The sequence below is a fragment of the Apus apus genome, chromosome 6 (assembly GCF_020740795.1).
Source record: "Apus apus isolate bApuApu2 chromosome 6, bApuApu2.pri.cur, whole genome shotgun sequence".
Lineage (NCBI taxonomy): Eukaryota > Metazoa > Chordata > Aves > Apodiformes > Apodidae > Apus > Apus apus.
The window spans coordinates 7,405,673-7,418,134 of NC_067287.1; the positions used below are offsets into that span (position 1 = coordinate 7,405,673).

General features: G+C 40.7%; 1 protein-coding gene across 6 annotated transcripts in view; it reads right to left on the reverse strand.

The window, feature by feature from the left end:
- Nucleotides 1-1,003: 1,003 nt before the first annotated feature.
- MGAT5 (alpha-1,6-mannosylglycoprotein 6-beta-N-acetylglucosaminyltransferase) overlaps nucleotides 1,004-12,462 on the reverse strand; it is a 119,572-nt gene continuing 108,113 nt past the window's right edge. For all 6 annotated transcript variants that reach the window (XM_051623330.1, XM_051623331.1, XM_051623329.1 and 3 more), the window contains 2 exons: nucleotides 10,022-10,179; nucleotides 1,004-8,377 (listed from right to left, as the gene is read on the reverse strand). In XM_051623330.1, coding sequence (XP_051479290.1) covers nucleotides 8,179-8,377; nucleotides 10,022-10,179 — 357 coding nt within the window. In that variant the 3' untranslated portion in view covers nucleotides 1,004-8,178. The remainder of the gene's footprint in view (nucleotides 8,378-10,021; nucleotides 10,180-12,462) is intronic.

The window sequence follows — 12,462 nt, forward strand, 5'->3', positions numbered from 1 at the left end:
TGCTTCTCTCTACTGTAGTTGTAAAAAATACAGAGCAACTAATCTACAAGTGGATGCTATTCAGAACAACCAAAAAAAGAGCTGATTTTCCAGTCATTTGTTTTTTTTTTTACTATTAATGTCACTATTGAACCTCTCCTGCTTTGACTGTTCTATTACTCTCAGGTACCTTCACCAAAACCTCTCAACACTCCTAGCAGCAGCTGACACCAGAGGTCCCTTCCCTCAGTCACAGCTGAGCTAACCAGTACTGAACTGGGCAGCAAGAGCCTTCCAGCAGAACAGGTGCAGCTGAAACAAACCAACAGCTCCCCAGAAGTTTCACCACGTGGACATTTATATTGTGTCTTTTTTTGATCCATCAGTTTACAACCTCCAAGGTGATTTAACCTGGCACTCATGAAGTGCCCTGACACACCCCCCACTCCCCACAGACACAAGTTACCATCTCAGAGGACTCTGGCAGGGAGGTTCTGGGGCACCTCTGGGCAGTGGCTCCTGCAGCCCCCTCAGCCCTGCATGGGAGGCACTGAGGCCAAAGCCTCATCTCTTGTCCCATGTGCCAGAATTCCATAAGCCATCCAAGCTCTTTGCATTCAAACACGGATCTTGAAAAGGCAACGCTCTCTAAAGCTGTTTTTTTAACTCTGTAGTATTTTGCACCAGTAAGTCTTGTATACCCGTGTGCCAGTGCAATGCCACAGTCTTCCTTGTGTGCTGGAATGTTCTGGGAAAGCAAGAATTCCCAACTACTGCTGTGGCAAGACTGCCCTCCTAAAACCAACCTTGATTTTTACCCGTTATCCAACTTGGATAAACAAAAATTACAATTACTTGCCTGTTCTTATAGTCAAGATAGGAGTAGAAGGGAAACTTACCTCTGTTGAGGTAGGCCAGCAATGCCCAGCTCCAGAGTTGCAAGGATAGGCCACACAAATACAGCTTTGGATAAATGGCAGTTCATGGACTTCCCATTTAAGCACAAAGCAATCATAAATCCAAATCACACAAGAAAAAGGTTTATTGAAAAATAAACTTCTCCCTAGTTTTCTTCTACAACAGTGAAAACAAAGCATTTTTTTCTATGCCATTAAAGTACAGACATTTACTTCTCTAAAAAATCAAATAAAATTATAAAACCCCCATCCTATTGAACCCCAGTAACTTGACAGAATCTGAACCACTGTGTTCTGTTCTTTCTAAATCAAACTGCTTGAACGTAATATAGTGGAACACAACCAATTAAACAAAACAAAGGATCAACCTTTTAGGAGAGAATTTAAACCATACATAGTACCAGCCTGACCCTGAAGTTCTCATGGATGTATAAAAATCTGTCATTGACTCCAAACTACTATCTGCAAAAAGCAGTAACCTTTTTATTTTTTCAGATTTCAGTAGGTTGTTTTTCCAATTTCGAGCGCTACAGGGATTGTTCAGATTTTGACCCCTTTCATCCATGGAGAGACAGAGAGACTCCTCCAGGGAATCATTCAGACCAGAAACCAAACAGCTGCCCCAAATTTCCCTCTGCAGGACCTCGGCTGTCAGCCACACAAGCTCAGGGGGATCAGCTTCTCCGAGCTCAAATCAGCTTTGTAAATAGTCCCTTGTAATACTTTCTCAGCTTTCTTAGAATCTTCAGGGTAACTTTTATCATTTAATAAGAATTATTCCTTTTTCCTTTGGTAAAAACTGCACGCCCCTGCTGCATTCCTGTGCAAAACCCTGATAAACCCATGGCTGCTTAAAAATGGTTGTCACTGGCACTGTTCTGCAACAGACCCGTTAATGAATGTAACAAATTAGTTCTGGGTATAACCTATTAAAATTAACTGCCTTCAGACAGCAATTTAACTTGATTTATTGTGTACCTATTTGATACTTCAAACTACTTTGCAGCTGCTGGAGTCTGAGCCAGGATGTGTTGCCAAGTTCCTGGATGGCTCCAGTAAATGCCATCCTGTTATTTACAAGCTCCCTCCAGGCCAAGGATTTTGCTGGCTCCTGCAGGACTGAGCTGTGACTTTGTGCCCAGCCACGAGTGCAGCAGCACTGCCCTGGGGCCAGCACTGGCAAGAAGGACAGTGCAGTGTGATACAGATGTTATTACTGTTTTACAGAGAAGCAGCTGTTGAAACACCAGGACAACAGGGTCCAAGGTGCTCCAGTTCTGCGAGCCCTTAGGCAAGGTGACAAGTTCTGTTCCCATGCAGAGCCCACCTTAGTTACATGGCACCTGCACTGACCTTCCCAGCACAGGGAAGGGCATCTGTCACTTGATTACAAACTGATTTTTTCCAAGCAGTTTCTGTGTGTGGAAGGTGGAGTTATTACTCATTTTATCAGAACTTTGAGGACCTGATTTTATTTACCCATTTAATAAACAGGTGGCTTAGTGCTGTTGAGAGAGCACTAGTGTATGTTCATAAACACACTAGTGTATGTTCATAATTACATGAATATGTAAAGATTACACCTATCAAGACACTCTGGCAACAGTTGCACTTTGTTATTTTTCCCTGAAAGAAAGAACATGAAGGATACCTCACATCTGGGGTTCAGCCTCTGGAATTTTCAATACATTCCTACAGTAAACATTTCACACGAGATACGTGGAGTTTGGTGTTTACACATTCCATTTAAATATCATACTCAGAAATTGCAAGCTAATGTTAAACCCAACCTATAGAGCTGCTTAAAAATATGAAGATGAGATTCAAGTCACTGCCTATAAAAAAGTATGTTTTGATGTTACATTTACATGAGGATCATTAAAGCATGTCCCAGTGAAACTGTACCTGGCCCTGGCCCTTTCAGCCTGCAGGAAAGCCCACTCTGGCAGTGCATGATTCTCCTCCACTTTATGGCAGCCCCTGAAAGGATGGGACCAAACACTGCAAATGGAAAGAGACTGCAAGTCAAAAGTGGAAGGCATAGCAGCTGTAGGGCAAATGTCACAAAGAAAGAGCCATGCCAAAATGTTAGCACCCCTGGAAAAAAAGGCTGTGAAACTGAAAACTGATAACCAATAGTCTCTTTAAAAAAACAACAAATACCCAACCCCTCCAACTCCAAACTGAGCAGCTACTAAACCAAGTTATCAGCTGATACTTGATTAACATCAACTCAGAGATGGTGTATGTTACAGCAAGTGAAGCTGGTTGCTGATACGTGTACAATACAACTGCATGTGTTTGGTCTTTATCTTGTAAGATACAGTGCTTTATATATTTATTAAAAAGGGAGAGCTGCTTTTTTAATGTGAAGAAAAATGAATGGAGGAGTTCTGCTATCACTGAAGTCTGTGGGAGTCACAAAGTTAATTAGACTTGGATGATTGTATCCAGTCCAATTCATCCCATTTAATTAATTTTACTAACAAAATCTGGTCCTGAAATGCACTATGAGCAAACTACATACCTGAGACAGCCATTTGGGATTTGTTTATGTGAAAAGTGCTGCAAACTCGTAAATCATCTGTGTTACTCAGACAAGCTGCTCATTTTTGAGAGGGGAGAGCATGTCTTTCGTATCAAGGATAAACCAAGGATGTGAATTAGGATATTTAAGGATAGCACAGCATGATGAAGTGAGGAGAGAAGTCACTGGCCAACAACCTGATTTGCAGCTGATCTCAACAGAGATTTTTTCAGCAAGTCTGACTGCAATAAGCAAGGTACAACCAGCAGCAGGAGTGGTGGGGAGCAGAGCTGAGCAGGGAACACACAGAGTCCTGGCTCTGTCCGCAACCCCTTCTGCCATCTCCAGCTGAAACCAACCTGAGCACCACCTAGGCTGCAAAACACTCTTCTTGCAGAAAAGCAGCATTAAAAAGAAAAGAAATCTGCAATAAGCTCAAAATCCAGAGTTCCCTCCCCTCCAAGAGCTGTAAACTCGGGTATGATACAAGGATTGTACTTCTCCTGGTAGCACGAGGAATTGCCCCACGCACTTCCACGGACAGACGTGTTTGTCTGACAAACCAACACCTCACAAACTTCATGTGGATCTGCAGTTTTCCTGCTGATCAAATCAGAGGTGGCTGTTTCTAGAGGTTTGTTAGCACTGTCTCTTGGGGAATGTACAGGCTTTAGTTTGCTCTCTGGTCATCAAACACACAACCCATCCCAGCAGGAGCTCTCATGTCAAATTAACAGGTATTTAGAAAGGGTATGTTGCTCACAAAAGCAATGTTTTGCCAGAATTGTTAAAATTACAGTTTTATCTTTTTAACTCTTACCATACCATTTTAGAACAGATTTCTCTACTACTTAAAATATTCAGAATTCATACCTCTAAGTTGTATAGTCATCAAGTACTATTTTTACCTGTAATTAGTGTTCCATTATACTTGTTCAGACAGTGTCCATAATCCAAACACTCATCCAAACCCCAAAGTAAAAAAAGGCACATAAACATTAAATATTTGCAGGAGAAACATAATCTGATATAAACAAGCAAACACACAGCTGTGACTGTAAATTACAAAAAGAAACAGAAACTAAGCAAAAAAAGCAAAAAGCAACTCTATTTATACATGTGCAAATCAACTTGCATATATGAAATAAATGAGGTTTTTATTGGCATTTTTAGACAGTGTGTATTTACCAACTTTACCTTTCAAAGGCAAGCCTTTTATGTTCATTTCAATAAATATGTAAATGCTTCTCTCAAGTTCTCTAATCTTGTAAGAACAAGATTTTTGAAAACAACTAGGTCACATACAAAAATACAAAATTTTAAAACAAAGAATGTCTTGATATGAGAGATATGTTTTGAAAGCTCGTAAAAGGTTTTTCAATTCAACTTTTGACATTTTTTTCCCCATCAGTCGCTGAACAATATATTCAAATGCAAGTCATGCAAAAACCTGATTTCTGAGTGAAGGAAGCTGCAAGCTTCACTGTCAGACTGAAACACAGCAGCACAGCCCCACCTCCAGCATCCCTGGTTAAGTGCAATAAGTGGACTACACCTTTATACTCTAATTAGGAAGGAAAGTAGTTATGGAACTTGGACAGAAGGCTGCCCTCTGCCCTGAAATGTAGATATATATTATATGCCTTAGTAAATAATTCCAACAGTCCCACATGGATTTGCCCCACTGCTTGTCTGTGGAAAGGTTCCCTTCCTTACCAAGCACCAACACCCACTGCTGGTGACGGTGCGAAATCCGGTGCAGTGAGTGATGTTTACAAAGTTCATGCACTTACAGTTCCTGTATGATGGTCTCCTTTTCAGAAAGTTACACTGAAGCTGTATTTCCTACAAGCAATCTTTCTTCTGAAAACAGAGGTTAAAATTAATAATACCAATAAAATTAATAATATCAAGTTATGGGTCTTGATTCTTTTTCCTTTAGGGAGTTTTCTCTATAGATTTCGGTGGAAACAGGATCAGACCCAACCAATTCTGAAGCCAATATGGATGTTCTGTCCCTGCCTGAAATGCAAGCAGCATCAGTGTTTGCTGTTCCATTTTTGCCAATATGCAGTAATTCAGTTCAGTAGGCTAGAAAGAAACAGTGCTACAGCATGAAAATAACAGAGCTTATAACAGACTCTCCCTGCTGTGGTAAAGGCAAACTTAGCATTGAGCAAAGCACTAGAGCAGAAAATTTATAACAACTACCAAAACCCTCCCATCTTTAAAGGTTTAGAGGCAAAATAAAATGCAGTATGCCATGTGGACCTTACAGTGTGTGTGTGAACAAGCAAATATGTATTTACAGCAAAGAATTACACTACAGCAGAAACTACGTGTTTTGCATTCGTTAAGTGCACACATACAAACCTTTGTTTCCAACATAATTCTGTGATAGCTCATTCCAAAATAAATTCCTGCCTGAAGAACCTCAGGCTAAACTGGTAAAGACATATTCTGCTGTTGCCTTTACTTTCAGCACCAGGTGGGAGTATATATACTTTTATACACAGAATTTTCCAGTTGCACAAATACGCACAGGAATGTGGGAAATATTTTATATAAATACAAAATTAATTGCTGTGCCTGCTCAGACCCATTTCCAATCCTCCCCTCCCAGCTTTTCCAGGGTATTAAAACTATTGCAAACTACATTTGTGCTGACTGAAGCAAATGCTGAGCTATGGAACAGTACGAACTTTCATCATAGTTTGTGTTTGTTTTCTTTTCATGCAAAAAGTTTGCCTCCCATTTTAGAACCCAGCTGTTCCGGTTCTGGAAAATTACTCTAAAATACAGCAGATTTTATCATGATCACAACCCAGTTACTGGTGACCCTGCTGCTCAACAGCTCCCACATATCCTCTGTGGATACTCAACAATCTCTCAGGATTAAGTTCCTGTGTAGTTCATGGCAATGCTATGGAGTGTTACAGTATAACACAGCCAGAAGTGCTGAGGCAGGAAACAAAACCTGTGGAACAGCTAATTAATTCCTTTTAAAATGAAACTTTAAATGGATGCTGTTCTGTTCTCCTGTCTTAAGAGTTCATCCACAACGGAACAGCATTTCCCTTGCTTGGTCTTTGGTAGGTCAAGAGATACACCAACATTCCCACATGGGTAATGAATGCCAGTTACAAGAAAAACCTGAACCAACCAGATACATCCAAGAAAGGAACATTTCAAGTATCTATGCTCTTCATTATCACCTGGCAATGTTTGTTAATCTTTATGAAAAAACCCTTCGTGTTGATTTGAGGGTTTCTTCCAGTGTGGTCAGAGCACATCCAAACTGCTAACCTGCTTTAAAAACATACTGCAGATTTGTTTCTCACTCATCTGAGCACATCACTTCCTGACTACAAATGGTGCTGTCAAGCATGCCACCTTCTGCTAAAAATAACAAAAATCACCTGTACAAAAAAAGAAGTTGTTTTAGAAGACTTAACTTGCTGCTCTAAAAAGTGAAGTTTGATTTGAATTCCAAACGCTTGAATTGTTTTATTCTTAATTGGTAAGTAGTGCCTGCTAAAAAAAAAAAAAGAAGGAAAAAAGTAACACACCCCCTTCCCAAAGAGAAAACCAATCAAAGAACCCAAGAGACTGATCAGTGCTTTTCTTAGCAGTTGTTTGTCTCCTCTTACTTGTTCCTCAGAAAAAAAAATTCTCTTTAAAAACCTAGCTAGTTATGAAGACATTTTACATTTCTACCATACAATAATTATAGTTAGCTTAATTTAACCTTTCTATGTCATTCAGCAACACTTTAACTACTGGAAGCCGTAGCAAACCGAGGCTCTAATGATAATATTGCTCCAATGATGCTGAAGATTTTTTGCTTCACACAGTATTTCTCGTAGACAGACAACAACAGAAGCATGGGCAAATTCCAAGGATTATTTTCTAAATGGGATCAGTAAACTGTGACAATTCTGAACATGGCAGTATGTGTTTGTAGCTTTTCCACGCTGAAAAGTGCCACAGCCCTAGTCAGTTGTCGAGCCACCAAGATGATGTGTCACATGTTGGTAACTGCCTATCTGCTCATTTCATGATACTCTCTGTTGAGATTGCTCTGATGCAGCAGCTGTGATGCAGACAATACCTTGTTGTATACAAAAATTAAAAAAAAAACAACAACAAAACAAGAAAGAAAAAGAAATAAGATCTGGGCCCAGATAACCCAATCATAGGGTGCGGAGCTATGTTGTGATTCCAAGTTCTTGGGAAGTAAACCACTTTATAGCCATTCAAGCTAAAGCAGTACCTAAACCAGTGCACCTAGAGTTAAATGTCAGTCCTCCCTCCCTTAAGCACACTTTTTTTGATTCTCTACTGGAATGAAGTTGAGATCCTTTAGCTAACCATGATGGAGAGATGTTGTAACTCATTAAAAAATAGAAAACACTTCATCCAAACAACAAAAAAAGAAGTTTGATGGGTCTGGGAGTTTTCTACAAACTATTCTGTGCAGTCATCTTCAAATCACTGTAGAACATGAAACTCTTTTCTCTTTGCAAACAGATGAAGGAATCTGGAGAGTTACACTGCAAATGTTCTTATAGGAAAAAAAAACCCAAAAGATCAGTTAGCTGTTTGTTATGAATCCCTCCTCTCTTAGTAGATAATTCTGCCCAGCAATGATAGCTCTGCCTGCAGCAAAAACCCTGGACAAAAGTGCAGGAAGTGTTAAGTAGCTCCTCTCCAAACTACTTACATTTTGTCCTCAACTCAAAAGCTCTGCTGCTGCTATAGGCAGTCTTTACAAAGTGCAACCTGCCCCTTAATGTAGTCTCTGCAGGGGCAGATTCTTCTGTGAGTTGGGTGGGCTCCGGCACAGCTGAATAATAAGAGGTCACCTTGGAAAACACAGTGCTTCCTTCTTCCATCAAAAGAGGGGACCAGAATGTCATTTGCAGACTCCATGGTGAGACATTCAATGTTATGCCTGAAAAGCAAAGCACACGATCTAAATCACAGTGGATTTTACAGGAGTTTGGTACAGTTTTCATCCTTCCTTGCCAAAAATAAAAAGCTGTACTACATCCTAAATCAAGTCCAGTCAGAACTGCAGATTTCCAGACCATGACTCTCATCTCTTTTTGCCTGTGCAGAGTCTCTCTGCAGAGGGCAGTGCAGCCTTTTCAGCTTAACTCTGCTTCCTAAACATTAACCCAAGTAGTCAAAAAAAATGCTTTTGACTGTTCCCCGAAACACAGTATTTAAAGACACTGTGGACTTCTAGGAAGACAGAAATAAAGAATCTGAAACCAGGAGATATTCCTATTGATTATGGCAGGGGTCCCCCCCAGGCAGCCCTGGGTAGAAGGAGGTGAGGGGATGCTGTGGGGTTCAGCCCACTGCTTCCCAGAACCAGCTCACACGAACTAGCTGAAAAAAGAAACATTCCATTGCCATTTTCTGACCAAAAGGCTTAAGCACAAGGGTAGCAATTACAGTAGAGGATTGTTTTTCACTTATTTTGGAAACATCAGTAGCTTTCAGCATCTGACAGATTATTTTTTCCACAGAATTATAATTTTGTCCAGACAGCTAGAAAAGAAACGACAAAGTTTTTATATGAGCTGTTTCTAAACTCCACTGGAAATTACAACTTTTCAAACAAAATATGAAAACTTTCTACAGTTCAGTTTATCAAAGAGCAGAGATAGAACACCTAGAAAGCAGATTCCCTACCAGCCATTTGTTGGAGCCCAGCTTTGAGGGCTTTTTATTTTTCCATTCTAAAAAGAAGGCAGAAGTGTTCCCAAAGAGAACATGAAAGCAACGTTAATTTCCTTAATGCATAGCTGGTAAGCTTTATAAATTGGTACTAATACCTCTAATGTACAAGGGTTTACAATTCTTTACCTAGGACATAAATGACAAAAGCTTTGCAGTAACAATAATTGCTAATTGCCAGTGAATATAGAAGTTTCAATATAGATATTAATTGTGACTAAAGAGGGAGCTCAATAAATAAAAGTCACACTTTAAAAGTGCTATACTGAAAATAATGTGAACAGCTGACAGAAATCACACAATGTGCACAGAGTCCTACCCACTGCAGCAAAATGCATTTAGTTTCTAACCCAGCTGAGCTCAGTTAAGATTAGCACTAGGAGCCATGCAAGTTTGCTAACTCAGAAGGATGTGGCAAAGCTATGGAATTAGTGCACCTGCTCAGCCAGGGCTGCCAAGGGTCCATCCAAGCACAATTACAGTCCTGGTATCTGTGATCCCTGCAGCAGAAGCATCTTTGCTCACTGCAAGCAACCCAACATCAAAAGGCACTGGTGCAGTGCACATGAGGAGATAGTGGGGGAAAGAAGAGAGAGAAACTTGGGGTTTTGGTGCTCTACTCAGGGCAGAAACACATGCTGTGAGGAATGGTGCCCTCAGCACAGCAGTAACTCACCCTCCACGCTGGGAAGGACTGCCAGCTAACCTCCCAGCTTGCTGCAGCCAGGCAGGCAGTACCTCTGTCCACACTTTCCCTTCTCACAGAATCCGTACATTAAACGTGACATGTGGCAACAGCCAGTGCCATAAAAAGAGACTAAATAATATGTTTGTGCTACGATGTACTTACCTAAGCAGAGCTTTGTCCTTGTTAAGATGCTGGAAGAAGGAAGGCTCACAGATGAGCTGGCTTTCCTGACAAACTTGTTTACATGATTTTCCAGGTTCAGCAATTTTTACCTGAAGGGCACTTAATGGGGGCCACATCACCTGCCCATGACAGAAATCCTGCAGTGACAGATGATATTTTGTTATGATACATCCAAGTCCCTTGACAGCAATTTTCCCCATTAGTAAAACAATAATTGAATCACGGAACTGTTTGGGTTGGAAGTGACCTCAAAGACCATCTAGTTCCAACCCCCACTGATCAGGTTGCTCAGAGCACCATCCAACCTGGCCGTGAGGACCTCCAGGGAGGGGGCATCCCCAAACTAACCCAAACGCTAACTTTGCAGCTCATTTTGACTGCATTAAATTAAAAATTTTAAGCCCCTTTAAAAACTTTTCTTTTTTGCATGAGGGAACTATGACCTTTGATTTGAAGTATGGCGGCATCATTGTACGCAAAGAAGCTTCTTCCCTACCCTCTGCCTTTTAGAATTTATCATAAGCAACTTTAGCTACTCTCTTTACTTCCACACAGCCAGCCCATTCTCTCTCTCTCAGTGACTCGTGTTTCACTAACTCGGTGCTAAGCAGAACTATTTTTGTAACAGCACAAATATCAAGAGGAAGTCCTGGTAGGAGAGGAATTCCAGAGGCCAGTTACTCTGTAGGCGAGAAATGTCTCCAGTGGCCCATGTGGAGAGCCATCTGGAAAGGACTGGGAACTCACAGTGCTATGGAGGGAGCTGAACTCATGAAGATCTCTATGAAGCAACCAGGAGCCAAAGAGTTTGTTTGCTCTTCTTGCTTGAACTGCTAGTGAAAAATGCTCCCCTAACTCTGAAAGAAACTGGCTATAAGCAATGCATGCAGTTCAGGTGTCACCTCAGTGGAAAGAGGGAAGGCAGACACAGTTTCTAAACACACCTGCTAGCAAAAACTATTCAATCACAAGTTCTTCTTGACATTTAAAATGAGAAAAAGCAAAGGGAAAATGTTAAATTACTGGCTTTAACATTGCATGATACTCAGCCATTACTTGAACATATGGCAACTCTCATTAAATGCGATAAAAAAATCTGGGCCCAGTCCATCATGGTTTGCTTTCTCCTGACAAAACCAACGCTTGTATGAACAGGTCCCACACTGTGCCCCAAAGCTTAGAAAGGCCAAACTACCTGAAACTGTTTAATGGAGCTAAGACCCCAAATCATGTACCAGTTCTCAATATCGGTTTGGTGGGTTTTTTCTCTGTTTAGGTTTCCTCTGCTGAAGGAGGAAGTTTTCATACTCCCAGGTCTAACCAATAAATTAATGTTATACAATCATGAATCACAGAACATCTTGAGCTGGAAGGGACCCAGGAAGATCACAGAGTCCAACTCCTGACTCCACAGAGGGCAACCTAAAAGCTAAACCACCTAAGAGCATTTTTCAAAGACTTCTTAATATTGGCAGGCTTGGGGGGCCATGATCATTTCCCTGGAGATCTTGTTCCAGTGCTTGACCACCCATTCAGTGAAGAACTTTTTCCCCAATATCCATTTTTAATTTCTCTGATGCAACTCTAAGCTATTCCCTTGTGTTACATTTGAAGCAACTGAGTAATTTTAGAGCATATTTATGGGAGAATAATTTTAACAGCATCTGAAAATACAGATTAACAATAGGTGGCTGCAGGTACTTTTTAATGAGGTTGTTTCAAAAAGGCATTTTGTTATTTGGACTGAAGTGCTCAGATTAGTCTGTCCTTTTTAAAATCAATATTTAAAATACTAGATGCAGGAGGAAATTATACAGGTTCAAAATCCAATCCAATCCAATAGTATATACTATATAATACTGTAATATATATTATATAATTCTATAATATTGGACTGGATTCACAGCTAGCGCAGGCAGAAGACAAAGTTTTACAATAGGGAATCACCTGAGAGGCTTCACTATTTGCTGAGGGCTTCAGCTTTTAACATCTCTTAGTTGAAAATTCTTCCCAAAAACTGAGCACAGCCTCCCATTTCTGGTCCATAGCTTGGTGGGAAGCCTACCTCACCTTACACCACCTTGACGCATGTCTCATTCATTGCCTTAACAGGCACCAGCACACAGGGCTGTGTTTCAGATTGCTGTCTCTGGCTAGTTTTCCTACCAACCATCAAAAGCAACCTAAATTTGATGTCTTCAGCCCACTCTATCTGGCCTCACAACCCTAGATGCATGAGGGTAAAGAAAAAATGTTATGTAAAACAGAAGGCTAAGCTTAACAAGAGGCCACGTTGATGCTTAACTACAACCACAATTTCAAAGTGAGGCGGGCTCAGCCCTGCCATCAAAGGAGGTGTCCTCTTCCCTCTGGCTTTTCTTGCTCTTAGATAAATGTCCTCACTCCACTCCCTTTGCCAA